Source organism: Mustela lutreola, chromosome 2 (genome assembly GCF_030435805.1).
Source record: "Mustela lutreola isolate mMusLut2 chromosome 2, mMusLut2.pri, whole genome shotgun sequence".
NCBI lineage: Eukaryota > Metazoa > Chordata > Mammalia > Carnivora > Mustelidae > Mustela > Mustela lutreola.
In genome coordinates, this window is record NC_081291.1 from 20,058,053 (window position 1) to 20,076,930 (window position 18,878).

The window sequence follows — 18,878 nt, forward strand, 5'->3', positions numbered from 1 at the left end:
GACCCACGAAAACAGCACACGGTCACACCAAATCCCCACATGCTCCCACGCGCCTGCACGGAGCCCCCGGTTATGAAGAGACCCAGCCACGCGCTCACAAGCACGGCCCCCGCCTAGGTGTGGTTGTGGCAATCGATGACTCTGGCTTCACACAGTGGGAAAAACACTGGCCTCTCTTTGGAGACTTTTCCCATCCACCACCCACGGGCCCACTATACAAGTAAGCCCAGACTCCCTAAGTGACCTTCCACAATCCTCAGGAGGAGGCTACACCACCACTGGCAAGAGCCTAGCTCCTGCTGCCTCCTCCAGGGCTCCCCGTGCCCCCAAATTTCTGCAGATCCTAGGCGACAAGTAGAGAGGTGGTGGGCTGGGCTTAGCATCGACAGATGCCGCCTCAAACCGCGCCCGCCACCTCCCTCCCCGCCTCGGCTGTGGCCGGGCCTCTGAAATAATTAGTAATTCTGCTCGACAAAACGCTGGCCCGATGGGATAATAAACTCCAACATCTGTCAGAAGAGCGAGCTCCTATGGAATTGCCAAGAGAAACATTTTTCTCCTCATTCAATTCACATTTAAATCGAAAACAACCCCTCCAAGTCTGCGCCAGGCCGGCGGCACGGGGCTCCGGGAGCCCACAAGCTGTTCCCGGGCCTGCAAAGAGGCTCGGACGAGTGGTGATCACTCACTCAAATTAACAAATCATTTTATTTAGAAATGAAGAGAATTTGTAAATGACGGATGGCTCGAGAGCCACTGAGGAGGAGAGGAAGCCAGCCATCAGCCCTGCTGCTACACTAGTGGGCGGTCCTATGTTCCCAGTACCCCTCGGGCCCCAGGTGGAAAGGCCTCCCCGGGAGCTCCAGTCCTGGGAACCAGCACTCCCCGTCTTCACCACTGCCCAGTGTTGTAACAAGCCAGGGATCACGTTGCTGTTTTGTAGTGGAAAACTGAGGCGCAGTGAAATCCTAAGACCCCAGTTGTTCCTCCTGGCCGGAGAAGGATACAGGCAGGGCTCCCTCTGGCTCCCCAAATAGCCTCTTGGGCCTGCAATTCCATGTCTAGGCTGCTGGAGGCGCTGTGCAGAGAGGACTAGGTCCTCTGTGAGTCCAGGCTTGGGTCTGGCTATGTGCAATCCTTGCTTTATTCAATACAACTGCACTCTTTTTTTTACAACTACGCTCTTGAAACAGGAACCCTAGAGACTTGAGTTCTGGGCCTAGGGTCCAGATTAACTGTCTATACAATGAAAGATGTAGACTTGGATTGCCAGGGGCCTTTCCAGCTATGAGGGCCTCTGAAGACTGGATATCCAACACTGATAAATGGAAAAAAAAGTTACTGATGAATGAGCCCCAGTCCTGGCCAGGCCCCTCCTTGGGGTTCTGACAGTGGCCTGTGTGCCTCCATAAGATCTCCTCTTTAGGGTTCCCCAAATGCCCATATTCTTCCATCATACCCCTCCTCAGGGTTCTCCCAGGATGTATGTGCCCTCATCTAAGACTGCGCTGCTCTGTCACGTGATTCCCCAGCACACCGTGCACTCTCCGAGGCAGGCAGAATGCTGTTTTTTTCCATCCCAGTGGCCCCAGTACCCAGCTCTTGGTAACTATTTGCTGAATCAACATATGAATGAATGAATGTCTGGTTGCGCAGACGCAGGAGACAGGGGTTTGATTAAGCATCTATCGGGCCACAATCTCATACCTCCTTGCTTTTGCATGGAACATTCCCTCCACTTGGAATGCTCTTCTCCTCCCTGCTCTGCCTACTTCTTAATGTCCAGCTCTGTTGAACTGTGTGCAAAGCTTCCTGTTCAGCTTCTAACAGCTGTAGTTACCATAAAGTCACCAGGCTGGTTGACAAGGCTGGCCACCCTGGGCCAGGCTCTCTTGAGGTCACAGCAGGGTCTGATTCCTCCTCCTGTGTCCCCTCTTGGGCCAGAGCCCGGTCTGTGGTGAGGGCTCAGGACATGTCCTACCTCTGAGAGCTTTCCAGTTGGGAATGTCAGGAGCTGCTGATATAAACTGAGGAATGACCTTGGAGAGAAGAGGGTGTTGTCGAGGGGTATGGAGACAGGAGACTGGGCCAGAGGGATGGGAAGCGGAGGCCAGATTCCCAGGACAAGACTCCTAGAGCTGGGAGCACTGGGGTGTTGTTGAGGTCTGGTGGAGTACTGTTTTGCTTCTACAGGTCACTTTCCTGCACAAGGTTCAGGGCAATGCTTCTCCCCAAACCATGACTGTGAGCTCAGATGCTCCACTGGGGGCTCCAGGGAGCCCCTGCCAAGGAAAGAACAGACAGGAACAGGGTGCTTTGAAAACACCATGCCTCTGTCCTGGACCCCAAAGGCTCTACAGAGGAGCATCGGGGAGACCATGACACCAGCTGTGGGGCTGTGTCAGGCTTAGATGGGATCCTGGGAGGCTTGGGCCCCTGCTGGAGCCATCCAGGGGCCTTGGCCCTTTTCCTTTCTGCACCTCAGTTTGCTGGTCTGTAAAGCAGAGATATCCTCCCCTAGGTGCAGTGGTGCAGTGAATGGACAGAGGGATGAGGCAGCTGTGACAGGGGTTTCCGGGCAGGGGCATCTAGCTGGGACACACAGGTGCACGCATGTGCGCATGCATGGGCCGGGCCACACGCACACAGGGGAATTACTTGCAGGTATGCATGCACGTCTATCTATACCGTTTGTGTGGGCGCGTGGGCTTGGGTGTGCTGCCGTGGTTGCAGAGTGGGAGATGGGCTGGGAGCACACGGCTTTTACACAGATGTGTGTCTGTGGCTGCCTGGGCACACCCACATGAGTGCCTGTGAGACGGGCTGCGGTGGGCAGCAGGAACCTTGTGGTGGTACAGCTCTCCCTCCCTTCCCACCCCAGCTCTTCAGTCTCTTCCAGCGCACACCCCACGTGTCTCCCACATCCACTGGTGCACGCACGCCCCATCACGGAGAGCCCTGGCCCGCCCCTTAGCTGCACACATGGACGTGCATCTCCAGGCAGCATCATCCCTGCCATGCACACGGGGCACAGCCCAGCCACACCGACAGCCTCCCACGAACAGACACATACTCCACTTGTGTTTTGGTCTCACATGGGCCCCATCACCACTGCTGAGCGCTCTAAAGGGCCGCTGGGGGGTCTCCTTCACTGACAGCAGCAGCCCCTCGGGGTGGGCTGGTGCTGGGCAACCCAGAAAGACCCAGAACTCCCTGCATCTCTCACTGCCTGCCTGGAGGCGATGCTCTAGGCCCAGGTGGGGGTCTGTTGAGGGATGTCTAGGGAAGGCTCCTGTCTCCTCAGCTTCCTGGCAAGAGCTGGGGCTGGACCATGGAAGAGAGACCCCAAAGGCGGTCAGACCCTACAAGCAGAGACCCCTGTGTCCTGGGTCGGGGGATGGGGCTTAACCTTGAGCTGCCACCTTCTCACTGCCTTCAGCCTTGCTCAGGTTCTGAGTTTGCACTTGGGGGTATGTGTGTGGGGGGGCCGACGCCCACTTCTTGCCTCGTTGATGGGACGCTCTTCTGAACCCCCTGACGTCCCATTACACATCCTCCCATTACCTGGCTGCCCTCTGTCTCCCATTTGGACCACAAGGTCCCAGAAGGCAGGACCAGGTCTGCTTCTGTCACTGTGGGGTGACAGAGGAAGCAGTAGCAAGCAGCCTCAGCAAGCAGCCTGATGCTTGTGTGTGCTTGGGAAATGAAGGGCTAGGTGGAGGCTGACAGGATGGGGTTCGGGGAACCCGGAGATGTGCTGCAGTGGGAAGAAGAGTCTTCCACCCCTGCCTGAACCAGCTTTGGAAACCAGTGGGCCCCATCGCAGAGTGAGCCAGGAGGAGAGGGCAGCACCATGAGAGGTGGGACCGTGCTTCTGCTCCTATTGGGGGAGGCTGCATCCCCTGGCCTTGTGGGGAAGGCCCAAGCTCCTCCCCGACGACCACCACCACTCCGACACCCCCAGAGCCACAGGGCACCTGCAGTGACACTGCCTGGGGGTGGGGCCAGGCCACCTCACAGGCACTGGCAGGCAGCAGGTGCAGTGAATGTGTGCTATAAAAGGAATATGCCTGCCTTACTCAGGAGACTGCCAGGGCTTCCAGTGCCAGGGGTCTAATTCCCTGTGCTGGGTGCTCAAGGCCTCTCACTGCCATTTCTACCTTTTTGGCCGTGCACTGCCTCTACCTCAAGCCAGCCCCTGCCCTTGGCCCCTTCATGCCTTGGTTCGTGCTGTGGTCCTATCTGGCCTGTCCCTCCTCCCGTCTAATTCTTTGGCCAAATCCTGGCATAGCCTGCCCGCCTCTGTGCGGATGTCTCCCTGAGTGCTCCCAGGGCCAGTCATGGCAGCCTCCAGGCTGCAGAGTGGGACACACCCAGTGTATCAGGAGGGGTGATAAGGGCAGCCCAGAAGGTGAGTGGTGGGGGAACCTCTGTTCGAGCCCCTTGGGGCTCATATCCCCATTGCATCCCCTTCTCTGGGGGCATCCTGATGCTCTCACAAGGGCCCGCCATGTCCCCTGTCCATGCAGCAGGCTGGACAGGGAGTCCAGCAAGGGGTAAAGGACTGGACCCCATGGAGACGTGGGCTCTGCTGGCAATGTCTCTGCTCTTCTCCTGGGCTCAGGCCTGACTACAGTCTTGAGTCCTGAGCCTCTGGGGGCTTGGAGGGGGCCTGGACCCTAGGGATGGGAGAGGTACTACCTGTGGTGGGGGCATCTCAGAATGGGACAAGGGAATGTGCCTGGATGAGTCTGAGTTTGTGGGGGGTGTTCTGGGCTGGGCCTGGAAGCTTTCAGATGAAGAAAATTGAACCTAGAGAAATGGAGGAAGAGATAGGAACACGGGGGGACAGGGTGTGACTCTGTTTCTGTCTCTTGGACCATGGGAGGGGTCTGGGCAAGGAAGTGTGTGCCAAAATTCTCTACAGGTGGAACCAAGGCTTGGGCTTCAGCAGGCGGGATCGTGGTCTGACACTGGGAAGAACTGCCAGACATTTGGTGGGCTCCAACTCCAGAACAGGAATCTGAGGACATGGGCCAGCCCCCCTCCAGCCCCATAGTTAGAGAAGTTATTCTGGTTTCCTGGCATTAAGGATCTGTGTCCCCAGCATTCCCGGGGCTACAATCTTGCGAGGCCCGACCTTGTGCCCCTGAGTTGAGCTGGGAATTGTACATGTGAAGTAGCTGTGACCTAGTTGGTGACCTCGAGGCCCATGACACCAACCCTGGGCTGCATCGTGCCTGTCGAGTAACCCTGGGAATGCTTCTCCAACCTGCAATCCACAGACTGGGTGTGACCCCGAGGCTGCTGGAGCAGACACCACTCTCCCAGGAAGGCAGGGCCCTTCCACTCAGTGGAAATGATCATGCTGTGGAAATCTCGAGTCATCACACAGAGCATGGTGGGAGTGCATGCATGTCCTCAAGCTGGCCCCATTCCTCTAATCCAGCAGTGGCACCCAGGGCCAGAGCCCCCAGAAATGCCCCCCTTGACAGCCAGGAAGCCCAGGGAGGGTGATACAGGGCCGGAGAGTAGCCGGCAGCCTCCTCCATGCCAGGCCCTGGCTCCCTTGGGTCCCCTATGGAGATTTAGGAAGGCCTGACCTCCACTCCTGGCCCACCGTCCCCTTCCCCCCATCTCTCCTTCTAAGAGGAAAATCACAGGGAAGCAAACCTTGGGGGAAGAAAGGAGAATGTTTTTAATTAAAAGTTTAAGAGAATTCACATCCTGATGGAGCTGAAGCAAGAGAAGGCAGGGAGACAGTGGGAGCGGTGGGGTGGGGGGTGGGTCTCGGGAAAGTAGGCCATGCCAGCCGAGGGCTCGCACCCAGCCTTGTAGCCACCCGACGGCTGCAGCCGGCTCTGAGCCTCCCAGGGCTCTCCGTGCAGAGGAGGCCTCGGCAGCCTCTGCTCTCCCATCCAGAGAATGGGTGGGGGAGGTGGGGACGGGGGCTCGGCAGGGATGGCTGGAGGGGAGCAGCACCACTCTCTGAGGCTAAAACAGCTCCAAGCCCCACACTGTTCCTTCTGCCCAGCCCCACCACCGGAGGCAGATGTTCCTGGTGCCCCTGGCTGGGGCTGTCACAGTTGGTCAGGGCCAAGGCCTGGGACACGTGTGACCCTACTGGGGGCTCCATATAGGCCCTGTCCACAGTCCCTGACCCAAGCAGCCCTCACCTCACAGCTGCACCAGATCCTGCTTGGGGCAGGTGATGGGATGGTGTAGGGTTTTAGGGCAGCCTAACTGCTGTGGCACCCTGTCCAGTGGGTGGCAGTGGCAGGCAGGTGATGATGAGGATCATGGGGATTCCTCTAAACCAGGTCCTGGCTCAGCCCCTCCGTGCATGGCCACCATGGCCACACCTAAGAGCGGGGCGGGGTGGGGGGGGCATTCCACATTCCGCACCCCACCCCCGCCTGCCTGCCATACACAGGCCCACCTGGGGCACCTCCACTTAGTAGCTCATTAGTCTCAGCCCAGCTTGGGCCTGGGCAGTCCCTGTGTGTGTGAGTTCTCCAGGAGCAGGGCTCCGTCGGCCCCACCCCATCCTGATGGAGGGAGGGTGAGGACACCCCCAGCCCACTGACCTCCATGATTCTGGGGCCAGGATGTGTGTTAACGGGGCCTGTGGGCGGATCAGTGTGTGTTCATGGGGGGCCCTGTGAGTATGCAGGGGGCTGCTCAGGGCCCCCCTGTAAGGTAGACTCATTCGCAGTAATCTTCCTCGACCCCATCCCTGCCCACGCTTTCCTGGGAAAAGGAAGAGGCGGGGTGTGGGGGGGAGGTGGATAAGACAGATGCAATATTTTGCAAAATGAGCTAATTACACGGCAGTCACACAAGGAGATGAGATTAGCAGAATATTTGATAAAAGAAGGCATAGGTATAGATGTGGGAGGTGGGGAAAGGTCACTGCCATCCCTGGGAGATGGTGGGGCCACAGCCCGTCACTCAGGCCACAGTCAAAGGGCTCAGTCCTGGGCCACGTGAGAGCCACGAGCACAGGGAAATAAGCAGGTGCATGCATGCCCATGATGACACACATGCCCAGGTCTAGACACCACCGTGGGATACGCACCCACCTGTGCCCCGGAGAAGGAAGAACGGGCCACACTCTCCCCACCCCCCACCGCTTCCCCTGCAAGTTCGTGTCTCGGGGTCAGGGCTGCCCTTGCGGCAGGTGTCCCATGCATGAACAGCCAAGACAGAGGATGTAGCTGTACATCCTCCAGCAGGACATCTGTAGCTATCATGAACTGGGCTGTCCCTGCTGTTGGCAGAGCACGGATAGGTCCTTTTTTCTGTTTAAATGCCCCTGACTCCTCTGCTGGCCCCTGGGGTCAGGACCTTCCCACCTGAGGGATGTGAGGGAACTTCGGCCCAGGCTGTTCCTCCACTTCATGGTGCCTACTCCCTAATTCTTGAGCCCTTGGTACTATGGGTGCACAGGAAGGTGCTCTGGAACCCCCAAAAGCCCATGTCTAAAAACCAGCCCCCAGCAGGGCCCTGAGGCCTCCAGTGACCAGAGTCAAAGGTCGAAGATCCATGCTCAGAGGACCTTCAGGCCTCAGAACTCTGGGCAGGAACAGGCACTGATGCTAAACTTGCCTAGGGACACTAAGGTGTAAGTGGGTCTGGGGGGAAGGCCACGCCGCTCCCCCAAGGTGTGAGCAGTGCACACCGGCCTCACCTGACTTCCCTCCGGGGAGGGGTCAGCAAACACCTGGAGAAGGAAGGTGGGGGCAGGCAGTGCTGCCTACTTGCTGACAATCCCTGTTGGTTCCTGGGGGTTCAGCCTTCTCACTCCACAGCCTACTCCTGTCCAAGACTCCCTGTCCCTGTAAGCACCACCTTCCCCCATGCCCCTACGCTAACCCAGAACTTGGAGGGTTCAACCTGCTTCCCCTCCCATTCTAACCCAGCAACCAAACAGGACTCTGAGCCCCACTCCTACCTGCAGGGCCCCTCCAGCTGTTCTCTTTGCCAGAATGCTCTTCCTCACCTTCTGAGAGGCCAACTCCCTCCTTCCCTCCAGCCTCAGCCTCAGCCCTATTTCTCTGTGCTTCCACGTGACAGGGACCCTTCTGTGAACGTGCAGTGAGGTCAAGTGTCAGGGCTCTTCCCTGTGGCCCAAGTCCCTGCCTTGTAACAGCAGTAACCACATGGCACACATGTGTATAAGGGCTGATCAGGTCTCAGCTCAGACAAGACGCTGAGCAATCCTGCCAGGTGGACTCTTCTCGACTCCATGCCCTGACCCTGTCTCCATGCCCGTCTATCTGTCCATTTGCCTGACTGCTGCTGATCAGATAACTAGGAACACGGTGGGGGCGGAGGGAGGGGTAGAGGGGTGGAGCTGGGCCTGGGGAGGGATTCTGCAGAGAGAGTGGGAAAGCCCTGAACTTGGCCTTCAGATGCCTGAAGGCTATCTCTGCCAGGAGTTCCCAAGTTAAGCACAGGGCCGACTGCACTGGTCCCTCTTTGTCCTGCTCCCGGCCCAGGGCTGCCCTTGCTGGTTCCCCACACCTGCCCGACCTAGGCCCAGCAGTCCCATGGGTGAATGGGTGGGTCATAGGTGGGGAGCTGCCCGCTTGCCTACCAACTCCAACCACCCAGGGAGGGGGCTGAACCCAAGGCACCTGGGCAGCTGGAGGAGAGGGCCTCATCCCCTCGGCTCCAGCTGGTGTTGACACAGCAAACATGCTTCGACTCCCATTCGCCGAGGCACAGAGTGGGCAAACACAGGAAGGCTGGAACAAAGGGCCCGACAACCGTGACCAGCCTCTCAAACAAGGGACCCAAGGCCTGTGCCAGGAGGCAGGAAGCGTTAAGCAGCCTGGACAGTGTGGTCCACAGCAGTGGAAGCTAGGGATGGGTCCTTGATGAGGCATCCAGAGTAGGGAGGCCGGCACAAAGGCTGACAGTCCAGGGTTGGTCCCAGGCTAGGCACAGACCAGTCCTGTCCATGGGGTCCATCCAACGTGTATACTTTCTCGAATCGGCGTCACCGAGGCCTGGGAGTAAACTCTGATGACAGATCTGTAAGGCCATGCTTGTTGTTCCTCTTGTATAGGTAGGGAACTGAGGCTCAGAAAGGGAGATCTGCCAAGGGCTTGGTGTGCTACTCAAGGGCAGAGTGGGAGCTGCTGCCCAGCAGCGCTTCACGTCCCTGAACCTCGGCCACCTTCTGCTCTGGGCCCAGTTGCGCGCATCATGAGCCGCTGCATTTTTAGGGGGCACTCCCAGCCAGAGGTTCCTTTGCGGGCGGTGCGAGGTCAGGACTGTGCAGGTTGTGGTCGCTAGGTGAGCTTTCAGCGAGACTGCCAGCAATGGTGACTCTCCTGGGCACAGCCATGCACGCCTTTGCCTTAAGAACCCCTCATGGTGTCCGTGTGCACACGGTGCAGAGCCGAGGCCCCAGGCAAGATGCTCCGTCACCATGTCCCTGCAGAGGTCGCGGCAGGGGGACGTGCGTGCACCCTCTCTACCTCCGGTCTATCCTCTGCTGCGCCTTCTTACTTGGAGCCTCTTCCTCTGCCTGCATCTCCAGCAACCCCCGCAGCCCTACCCCAGGTCCCTTAGGCCTGGGCAGTGTCCACACTTTGTGGCATGGGTCATATCACTGTCACCTTCGGCAGGTGGCAGTCCTCAAGGGAGGGGGCCCACGGGTCTGTTCTCCCATCTCTGTACCTGGTAACCTAGTATGGTGCTTGTATACAGCAGGTGCTCAGCATGGTAAACAGAGGCTGAAAAAAGCAAAGCGCTCTGGAGATGCCTGGTATCTCATGACACAAAGCCATGATTACCTGACCTCCTCCAGGAAAACCTTAGGGGACACTCCCAGGGTCACCATGGCACCAGAAGCTGCTCCAGCCCTTTGGGCTGGGTCCAAGGCACCAGGCCCTCCCTGCCAGCAGGCCTGTGAACCGGCTCACAACCCCGTTAGGTACTCACTGCCAAAGCGGAGGCATAGGTCCCTATTTATTTTAAGCCATAGAAAATGGGGTGACATAGGAACTGGCCACTCCCAGAGCACTGTGAAGGGGCCATGCTTACAGATGTGCAGCTACCACTCCAGAACTCGGGGGTGAACCCTGCCCCCCACCTCCGTCGCCTCTCCATCCCCTCTCCCCTCCAGTGGAAACAGCCATGCATGGGCTGCACCTGCTGGGCTCCCTTCCCAGCCCACAGCGCTCTGGCGGACTCAGTCTGACTCACTTCCGCTCCCTCTCACGTCAGGCCAGGCCTTGGCTCCTTCCTTCTTCCCTTTCTGCACCTCTCTGGTTCTACCAGCTCAAGCACTGCCACCTCCAGGCTGTCTCCTTAGGCTCGCCCCTCCCATGGCAGCTGTTCTGCACGTTAGGACCTCGTGGCTTGTCTGTCTGTTCCCAGTCTGGGGTCCAAGAGGGGGACGAGCTGGGCCACGGGCTTGCCCTGCCTTAGATGCACTCTCCCTCCCCCAGCCCTCGTACTTGAGGATTTCAGAACAAAGGGCCAGAAGCTATTAAAACTCAATTAAATTTCTCACTACTCTGATCCTGAATTAGACTGGTTTGTCCCTGTGGCACCTACAGGCCCTTTTCCTCCACATCCCAGCCTCTGCCCCACGTGGCCAGCTGGGACCCCCAAGTGGGGGAGGCCAGAAGCAGGAGAGGATCCTCCCTCTGTGCAGGCTTCTCTGGGGAGTGGAATCCAGTGTGTCTCCCTCCAGCTGACCACCCCACCCCGAGGCCTAGACTCCCCGTCCTGTGGCGGTCAGGCTGCAGCGGTGTTAAAAAGGGAACTCGGGGGGCACCTGGGTGGCTCCGTTGGTTAAGCAGCTGACTTTGGCTCAGGTCATGATTTCAGGGTCCTGGGATCGAGCCCTAAATCGGGCTCCCTGCTTAGCGGAGAGCCTGCTTCTCTCCCTCTGCCTGCCGCTCTGCTTACTTGCACTCTCTGTCAAATAAATAAATAAAATCTTAAAAAAAAAAAAAAAAAAAAAAAAAAAAGAGAGAAGGGAACTCAGGGCAGTGGCTCCCAGCCTGTGCTTGCAGGCCTCTACACCCCAGAGACCCTCTATAGCTGTCCTGTGTCCGACAACCGAGGTCTGGCCCTGAGGCCCTTGCCTGTGCTCTGCCCCCTGACAGGCAGAACCCTGACATCTCCTTCCCCTTTGCTCTGGCTCTGTCTGCTTCCTCCAATCCTCTGCTTCCTCCTCGGGAGTGCTGGGAGAGGCAGGCACACATGCTGGGTGGGTGGGTGGGGGTGGCGGGTGGCGGTGGGAAATCTTGACCCTGTTTTAGCCAGGCTGTGCCTCTGTTTCCTCGTCTGTAAAATGGTAACTCTGCTCTACGGTGAGTGGAGACTGGCTCCACACCCAGGGCCAGACCGGGGGCAGCGGGCAAGTCTGCCAAATGACCCAGTGAGCAGGGCCCCTGGTTGGGCAAGGCTGATACCCCCTGTGGAGAGAGATCTGGGCCTGGGGTGCCTTGGCGAAGGTGTCCCCACAGGAGGCAATCCATGCTGGTCAGGGCAAACAGGATGCTGAGCTCCCTGGTCTGACCCATGGGCCTTCAGTTTCCTCCCACCTGCAGCCACGAGGGTGAGCTCAGCAGCAGGGCCCGGGGGTGTAAGGCTGACCCAGCAGGCTCTGTGGATCTCTCAGGGGCATTGCACCCCAGGCCCCCAGACACCTTGGCTAGCAGATGTTGGGGAATGGCCACAGCTCTTCTGACCCTTCTTAAGGCCCCTATACCTTGGAGGAGGAGCCAGGAGAGGGGCCCCCATGACAGGGTCAATCCCAGGGACCAGGACAGCCTGGTCCAAACACACAGCTTAGCCTTTCCTGAGACCTGATAGGTCGAGCCAGGCCCTCATCTGACCACCACCGGCGAGGGCATGCAGGAGGAGAGGAGGAATGAGGTTTCCCCTGAGGACCCTGTGGCCACACCCTCTCCGCACCGTCTCTCCCTTGTCTCCCTCTTTGTTCCCAGGGAGGTTGCTGAGCCTGGAGGCCTTCGAGGGGCTCCTGGGTTGTTGGCCAGCTGGTGGGGATGCACACAGGGGAGGCCGTCCCTGCAGACACGTCCACCAGTTGCTGGAGCAGCATGTCTTCGTCCAAGGCTCATGCTGAGTCTCAGGACCCGTGGGGGTGTGTGGGGGGACAGCACAGCAGATCACCTTCCCTCCCTCACACGTTCAGGCCGCCTCCTCAGAGCCGCTCCCGCCGAGCCTTGCTCCTGAATGGTCACCCTCTGTCGCCGGGCGCTGCCTGTCTCTCCTGGGTGCTCACTGCTACCCGGGGCCCTGCCTTTGCTTCCTCGATGGGCACCTCTCTCGCCGCCTCCCTGTGGGAAGTGGGGGTCCCCAAGGGTTCCCAGGCAGGGCGCCCATTCACTCCTTCAGCACTCCCCCCCATCCCTGGGGGCCCCAGGTGGCTCCTCTGGGTGGCACTGGCCCCTTGCCAGGAAGGAGCAGCGCTGTTTGGGTGAGGGGAGAATAATCAGCTGTAAACGTCGCAATCAAGGAGAACAGGCTGCTCAGGCCCCCGGCGCCCACGCGTGCGCCTAATTGGCTCCACGTGCCTGCGCCTCGTTTCAAGAGCAGGAAAGTGGAAGGGTCAAGATCTCTTAATGTTCATAATGAAGGGGAGGCAGAAGTCACTGCCGGCCCCACATAAATACTTTTTAATTGCGCCAAGCAGGGTGGGCGGAGGCAGCCCACGCTGAGTCCCCTGCCCTGTCTGTCCCCCATGACGGGGGTCCTTTACAGCTTCCCCAGTCTGGAGTCGGATCCCAGCTGCTGGCCTCCAGCCAGAAAGCAGAGCCACGGTCCCGGTACCTGTTCTCTGAACGTTCCTGAGGCTCCCACTCTGGGCCAGGCCTCCTCCAGGCCTTCTCCTTTCAGGGCTGATCTGCTCGTCTGACCCCCCCCCAGCAATCGGTACATGAGTGGATCCAGGTCTGAACCAGCCTTCAGCTCTCTCTCATCGCTGAATTCCCTGCCCTGATCTTCCTCCTGCTAAGGATTCCCCATCCAGGCTGCACCTCTCTGAGGTCCCCACGGCCCCTGCTTCTGGGTTATCTATTCCCCATGGCTGCATCTCTCCCATTAGACGGTGATTCTCAACTGGGGGTGGGGCTTTGCCCCCAGGGGGCATCTGGTGAGATTTGGAGACATTTTTGGTTGTTACAGCTGGGGGAGAGGTGCACTCCTGGCATCTAGTAGGTAGAGGGCAAGGATACTGCTCAGCACCCCAAAACACGCAAGGCAGGCCCCACAACAAAGAATTACCCTGCTCAGAATGTCAGTCATGCCCATAGAGAGAAACCCCGCCTTTCCTGGAGACTTGGAAAGAAAGCTGCAACTGAGGAGGGTGGGGTAGGGGGTGGTGGTCCTCTCCACAGCTCTGGGGCACTCCCTGGTCCCCTCCCTGGCCCATTCCTCCCTTTCCTCTGAGCACCCAGCCCCAAGTCCAGTTCCTGAACAGACCTGGCCACACTGCCAACAATGCATCAGTTTAACTGGGTTAAGTGGCCATTAGCAGCGAAAGCAGGGCGGCTGTGTGCGGAAGGGTTTTTAATTTTACTCTTAAATGATGCTTGCTCTCCAGAGAGGCAATGGAGGGTGGGAACACTGCCTGCTGGAGCCCCCAGATCCAAGGCTACAGCTGTACCGCCCCCTTGTCCCATCCATCCTGGCCTCCCGGGGCTGGGCAGGGCAGGGTGCTCAGGGTCTCTCTCCACTGTGTAAGGAAAAACCTGTGGGGGCAGGGACCTCCCCAAGGTCACTAAGTCATCTCAGAGCAAGCCCCTGTCAGAGGAGGCCAGAGTCCCATCCCTTCTTCCCTCAGCCCCGCCCTCCCCTTGTAGTCAGTCAAGGCCATGTGGCCACCAGTGGTAGCACAGATGAGGGTGGCACTGGTGGGCAGTAGGTGGGGTCTGAAGCCTGACTGCCCAGACCTAAAGCCCAAATTTGGTGTGAGACCTGGGGCCAGTGGCTTAACCTCTTGGAGGCTCAAGTTCCTCAAATAGAAAATGGGCATAAGATACCCTTGGCTTGTAGAGAGGATTTGGAGAGATCTGGAATGTTCTGGCTTATCTTAGGCGATGCACTTGGCAGGCCCTAAGAAAGAGGCCAATAACCATGGGAGAGAATTATTTCTGCCCATTTTCAGGGAAACGTTCTGACCTCTGAACTTACACAGAATCATCTGAAGAGCACTGAAAACTACTGAAGCCCGGGCCCATCTCTGGAGAATCTGAAGTATTTGGTTTGGGTCAGGGTCCGGGCGTCACAATTTAAAAGCTCCTCGAGCGACTCCAGTGTTCAAGCAGGTTTTAAAAACGCTGCATGAAGACAAAGGTGCAAAAGCACAGCATGTGGAGAGGTCTCTGCCCTGGGGACAATGGGCCGTACCCAAGGTGGAGTGTGGGGCAGAGCTGAAGGGCCAAGGTCTCTAGATCCTGGGTTTCTAAAGCCAGACCTCTCCATGGCCTCTGGCTGGTTTGAAATTGGAGGTAAGAGGGTCTCCCCAAGAGCAGACTTCTAGCCACATTCATGTCCCTTGGTGCACTGGCCTTGCGCTTCCCATTCTCTGGGACAACTAAGAGACAACTAAGCCACAATACCCATGGATCTTCACCCCGGAGAGGAGGCTGGAGGCCCCTGCACTGACGTCACTCTTCACCTTATCAAGGCTGTGTTTCGGGGTGCCTGGGTGGCTTAGCAGGTTAACCCTCTGCCTTTGGCTCAGTAGTGATCCCAAGGTCCTGGGATCAAGTCCCGTATCGGGCTCTCTGCTCAGAGGGGAGCCTGAGCTTCCCCCCCTCTCTGCCTGCTTCTCTGCCTCTTTGTGATCTCTCTCTCTCTGTGTCAAGTAAATAAATAAAATCTTTAAAAAAAAAAAAAAAAAAAAAAAAGGCTGCATCTCCTTCTGCAGCCTCTCCTCTAAGCCATAGAGCAGAGATGCCAGGGACGGTGCTGAGGATGGCCCAAGCTCTGTGGACACTGGCTTTTCTTTGTGGCCTTTATAAACCAGAACCAGGTACTTCTGTGAGCCCAGAAGTACCGGGCAGGGATGGTTTCACATTCCTATTTCACAGAGGAGTATACTAAGGCCTGGGACAGGACTAGACCAAGTGCTCAACGAGGGCAGGCACAGGGCCTGTCCTCCCCCTGTCCCCCCAGAACCGCCTGGTATGCAGTGGGCCGTGAGTGAACTGGAGGACTCGTGGAGGAAGAAATACAACCAGGAAGAAATGACCTTTCTGAGAGAGGGGCTGTGTGTCAAGGCCCCAGCAGGGAGTATAGCAGAGTCCTGGTTTGAGTCCATCTCTGCCTCCACTGTGCTGTAAGAACTCAGGCACCTCCCCTCCCCCACTCCTGGGACTCAGGACCCTTAGAAAGTGGGCCCTGGCTCAGAGGACCCTTCTCCCTGGGCAGTATAAGTCACAAGACAGCTCCCCTCTGTGTGTCCAAAGCTGAGGCCCAGCGGGTTTCCTGAACTCGAGAGTGCTGGTTGCCTGTGCTGCAAGGCCCCTGACCTGGCCTGCTCCTGCCTGACTCTCGGCCCCATGAATCACCTTGTGCAGCTTGGAGAAACTCGCAACAGACATCTGATTGTCCCTGATTAGATGAGACCGTGAACTTCCACCCAGTGTTGCTCAGATTCCTCTTTGCAAGCCCCGAATTAAAATTCCAGACCAGAGCAAGAGGCTTTAAATTGGATTACTGGATGGGGTCCAGGGAGAGAGGAACAATGCAGTGGAGGGTGAGGGGTCCAGCCCCCCACATCCCTGCCTCCATAAGCACTCAGGCTGCAAACAAATGTGGGAAAGGAGGAGAGAGGGGCCAGAACTTGATTAAAAGCAAATTTAAAACATAATTAAGACCAAAGCTCATCCTGAACAATTAGGACCAAGGCAGGGGAAGGATGGTTGTCCTTTGCTTCCTCTGGGGATATGGACAGAACCATCCTGTGGGCCAAGAGCCAGGAGCACTGCAGGACGGGGGAGCTCGTGGCCAGCAGGATGCTGGGCAGGTAAGGGCTGCCATGAGAGTGGCCTGTGTCAGACATACACACGGTGAGTACCCCATCAGTGAAGGCCCTATTCCATCATTTGTCTGTTGAGAGTAGGTTGCATTTGGCACTAACGGTGGACCAGGCCACGGGCTAGGCTGCAGATGCGGGGGGGAAGGAGAGAGCGATCTGCCCTGCCTCATGGGGTGGGGTACAGCATGTGGGGTATAAGTAGAGGGTTGGGATCAGAACCCAGGCCTTGAGTTCTCCCTCCCTGCCAGGCTGTCAGGGTTGACTGTTTGTCTAGGAGTTGGGGGAGGAGCTTGGGAAGGGACCCCAGTGCTGTAGTGCCCGGAGAGGATGGGCAGGGGGCTGGGCTCTGGGCTCCATGAGTGAGGCGTCTGTCCTAAAGCTGGGGTGGGCAGCAGGCCTGAAGGCCCAAAGGATTCCTTTTCCTGAATTTATCAGACGATTTCAACTTAAGTTCAGGGCTGGGGGCCTGCACTTTGTAAACTAGAGCCAAGCAAGGAAGTAGCAGGCGAATGAGGAGTCTGGAATGAATGCGACAGAGAGAGGCAAAGAGAGGAGAGACAGGAGAGGACAGGCCCAGGCCTAGGAAAAGCAAGGAGTGGAGATGATGTGCTGAGTGGATGGGCTGCAAGGTGTTTCTCACAATCAGGGGAGACACTCTTGGGCCACCCCTCTTCCCCGCCCCATTCCAAGGGACTGCTGTCCCAGCTAAAGGTTGGGCTTCACTTCCACCCCATGGCAGCTCCTTTCTCCAATGGTCTCCCAACCTGTGATCAGGAAATCCCGAACCCGAAAGTCAGGCTGGGCTGGGCTGAGCCCAGCTCCAAGTGGTCTGGATCCACACTGGGTGGGAAGCCATCGAGGTCCACTTCCTCTGGGCCTCTGGTCCCAGAATGCCAGCCTCTCGCTGTTCTATGATTTCAGGTCACATAGGATGGGCAGGCAGGGGGCCTCAGGGGACAGCGGGGCCCAGCTCCTGGGGAAAGGGGTCCTAGGTTCTCTCCTGGGGCTTGGGTGGACTTCCTCAACCTTTTTTGTAACTAGTTTTACTGAGACACAATTCACATACTGCAAAATTTACCCACATAATGGATATAATTCAGTGTTTTGTTTCGTTTTTTTAGCACAGAGTTGTGCCACCATCACCACAGTCTAATTTTAGCATATGTTCATCACCCCCAAAAGGAACCTTTTACCCATTAACAGACACTCCCTATCCCCCTTTCCTTCCCGCCTCCCTTCCAGCCCTAGGCAACCACTAATGTACTTTCCATTTCCATGGATTTGCCTATTCTGGACATTTCACACAAATGGGATCACACAATAGGTGGTCTTTTGTGGCTAGCTTCTTTCACTTAGTGGAATGTTTTCAAGTTCATCCGCGTCATGTGTATCACTACTCCTTTCCTTTTGATTGTACTCCTCCTTTTGGCACAGGCTGGGGCTAGGGCAGTGGCGCTGTGCCTCTGATGGTGGGGGCAGCTTGGGCACTCTCCCTCACTTACTGCACAAGCCCCCCAGGACAACCTTGGAGCTCCAAAAGTCCTCCCACTCAGGGGTGGGTGGAAGCCAAGGGGGGGGGGGTCTGCTGGCTTCATACAACTCGTTCACACAGCCTAGAAGGGTTTGCCAACTCACGGAATGGCAGCACCCTCGAGCTGATAGGCACAACCTCTCCAAGATTAGACAGGGAGACTGGACTCAGAGGGAGGCAGAGAAACATTCAAGGTCATGGGCAGAGCAGGGGCTTCAACCCCTAGCATCACAGGGCTCCAGCATTTGCCGTGGGCTATTCAGGGCCACTCCACACTCCCTCCCACCACAGCTGCAGCCCACCCTCCCAGCTACCAGCAGGTGCTTCCCCAGGGCACACTCAGAGCAGAGGAATCAGAGGACTCTAAGACTGCCTGGGTCCCATCTTCATGCCCACATAAGGCCCCCAAGACCCCAGACCATCTTTATGGAGACTCTTCCTGATAAAACCATCTGCTCCTGCCCTAGCTGACCACATCCAGGCAGGCACTGCCCTGCCTGTGACGACCCAGCCTGAATTCCAAGGGCCAGGACATTGCCTAGGCCACGCAGGGCCCCTCCCTTTGACCCACCCTCAACCCCACACCAGCACCTACCTTCAGCGCCTGCACCTTCCTGTCCAGCAGGCTCTCGATGTCTCCTGCCACCTTTTCCACCAGCTTCTGGGGCTCATTCTCCTGCACCTCAAACAGATTCCGGTTGTCCTTGTAGATCTAGAAGGAAGCAGGAGTCAGAGGTGAGGCTAGGGCAGTCCCCCATTCCCATGCCACAGCACCCCGCATGTCCTCTCTGCCCAGTATGGTCCAGCCCTTGGCCCCACCCCAACTCTGGCCCTGGCCACTTAGAGAGCATGGATGTCTGCGGGCTGGGCCCATGGCCCTCCTGAATTTGAAGGAAGGCTCCCGTCGCAGATTCCACAGCTAGCCCTGATTGTGGTTGGTTGGACAAGGTTGTCACTGCCTTCTCTGGACTTGGGATTCCTCCCCCAGGAGGCAGAAGCAACACCCCTCTGGTGAGTTCGGAGCTGAGAGGAGCAGAGGCGGAAGGGTGGGTTGGAGAGGAGGCAGGGTGTGTGCGTGGGGGGAGAAGGAACCAATAGGCATGCATTGCATACCACATGCCAGCTGACACGAAGACACTGCCACACTCACTATACACACCTACACACCCACACATGCATCAGAAACACCTAGCCACTGCTCCCCAAGGACTCAGGCATCCATACTGTTTTTTGCTGGTGTTGCCCCCCGGGCACTTACAGAATTGTAGAGGAACCCTGGGCACCCCCAGGGGCTCCTCTGTTATTCAGGGC

General features: G+C 57.7%; 1 protein-coding gene across 4 annotated transcripts in view; it reads right to left on the reverse strand.

Moving 5' to 3' along the window:
• CACNA2D2 (calcium voltage-gated channel auxiliary subunit alpha2delta 2) overlaps positions 1 to 18,878 on the reverse strand; it is a 138,594-nt gene that overhangs the window by 50,430 nt on the left and 69,286 nt on the right. For all 4 annotated transcript variants that reach the window (XM_059160967.1, XM_059160966.1, XM_059160969.1 and 1 more), the window contains exon 3: positions 18,163 to 18,279. In XM_059160967.1, coding sequence (XP_059016950.1) covers positions 18,163 to 18,279 — 117 coding nt within the window. The remainder of the gene's footprint in view (positions 1 to 18,162; positions 18,280 to 18,878) is intronic.